At 43.9% G+C, this 1,122-nt stretch overlaps 1 protein-coding gene across 1 annotated transcript; it reads right to left on the bottom strand.

Moving 5' to 3' along the window:
• Positions 1-730: 730 nt before the first annotated feature.
• Positions 731-970, bottom strand: LOC107081597 (glutamate receptor 1-like; the record flags this gene model as incomplete). The annotated part of the gene is made up of 1 exon (XM_015369750.1): positions 731-970. A coding segment is annotated over one exon (240 nt), but the record flags the coding sequence as incomplete, so codon positions are not given.
• Between the last annotated feature and the right edge of the window lie 152 nt (positions 971-1,122).

Here is a 1,122-nt window from a genome sequence, read left to right as displayed (position 1 = left end):
TGGTAGCTCCTTCACGTGAAACGGTACCAATGAAGTAGCTCTCAGTTTAAAAAAGGATGGGGACTCCTGCTTTAAAGAGTCACTATATGGCCCATTAACCGATTTAATGCGGGATAAAAAAAAATATTTCCTAAGTTGAGAGGACCGCGGCACCAGCGGAGCTCCACAGCTAATGGCAGCAAGGGCTAACCGCAGCCCGTCTGCAGTGGCCCTCTCTCTGCATAGCTGCGTGTGAAGGACCGCTGGCTCTGATTTGCGATTTTTTTATGTTTTGTTTGCCAAAATGTTCATTTGATTTGTGTTTATCTGACTGTGTTAATTATTATTCCCCCACTAAATTAAAAAAGTAATAATTTATTATTATCTAGAGACTATTAATAGCAGGAGGTGAAATGCAGCTCCAGATGAGCCGAGCAGGTGGTGATGTCATCAGTACGCTTCTGTTCCAATTGACCCAGATTTATTCTGCACGTTCCGGTTCTTTCCAAGTCCAGACTTTCCTGTGTTCTTCTCAAGAACAAACTTGGCGAGAACACGAGTCCGTACTCATGTTGAATTGAGAAACGGCTCTAGTTTCTAAATTCTCTGTGTCTGAAAAGGTGGTTTCCATTTCCATGGTTACATGTGGCAGTAGCCTCTACAGCGTTTCAGAGAATAATATGAACAGGTGTTACAACCAATCCCGCATTAGCAATGAGAGCCTGAATGTGGTGGTGGTTAAATTCCCTACCTGAGTCAGAGCTGTACATGTAGACAAACTTGGTCCATCCATAGTGCTCGATGACTCCCACCAGAGCGTCCTGCAGCTCAGGCCTCAGCTGGATCACAAACTGGTTAGCGGTCTCGATGGGGAAGGACGGCGTGACGAAGCAGACATGAAGCGCTCCGCAGAACGACATCAGCATGTTGACTGTCTTCCTGTCATAGAGGCCGATGATGGCGTACACGCCTTTGGAGAACTGGGAGCAAACTGGGAGAAAAAAGAGAATGGAAGTCAATTAGATAAACGGTAAAATAAAAGATTATCTGATAGACGACAAGAGGATCAGAGGTCAACAAGAAAAAAAATAAAAATAAATCGCAGGTCTGAAAAAGCCATATAAAAACTTCATAGACTAAACT

The sequence above is a fragment of the Cyprinodon variegatus genome, unplaced genomic scaffold (genome assembly GCF_000732505.1).
Source record: "Cyprinodon variegatus isolate N-32 unplaced genomic scaffold, C_variegatus-1.0 Scaffold8152, whole genome shotgun sequence".
In the NCBI taxonomy this organism is placed as follows: Eukaryota; Metazoa; Chordata; class Actinopteri; order Cyprinodontiformes; family Cyprinodontidae; genus Cyprinodon; species Cyprinodon variegatus.
The sequence above is the reverse complement of the archived record's forward strand: the minus strand, read 5'-3'. Positions and strand labels throughout refer to the sequence as shown.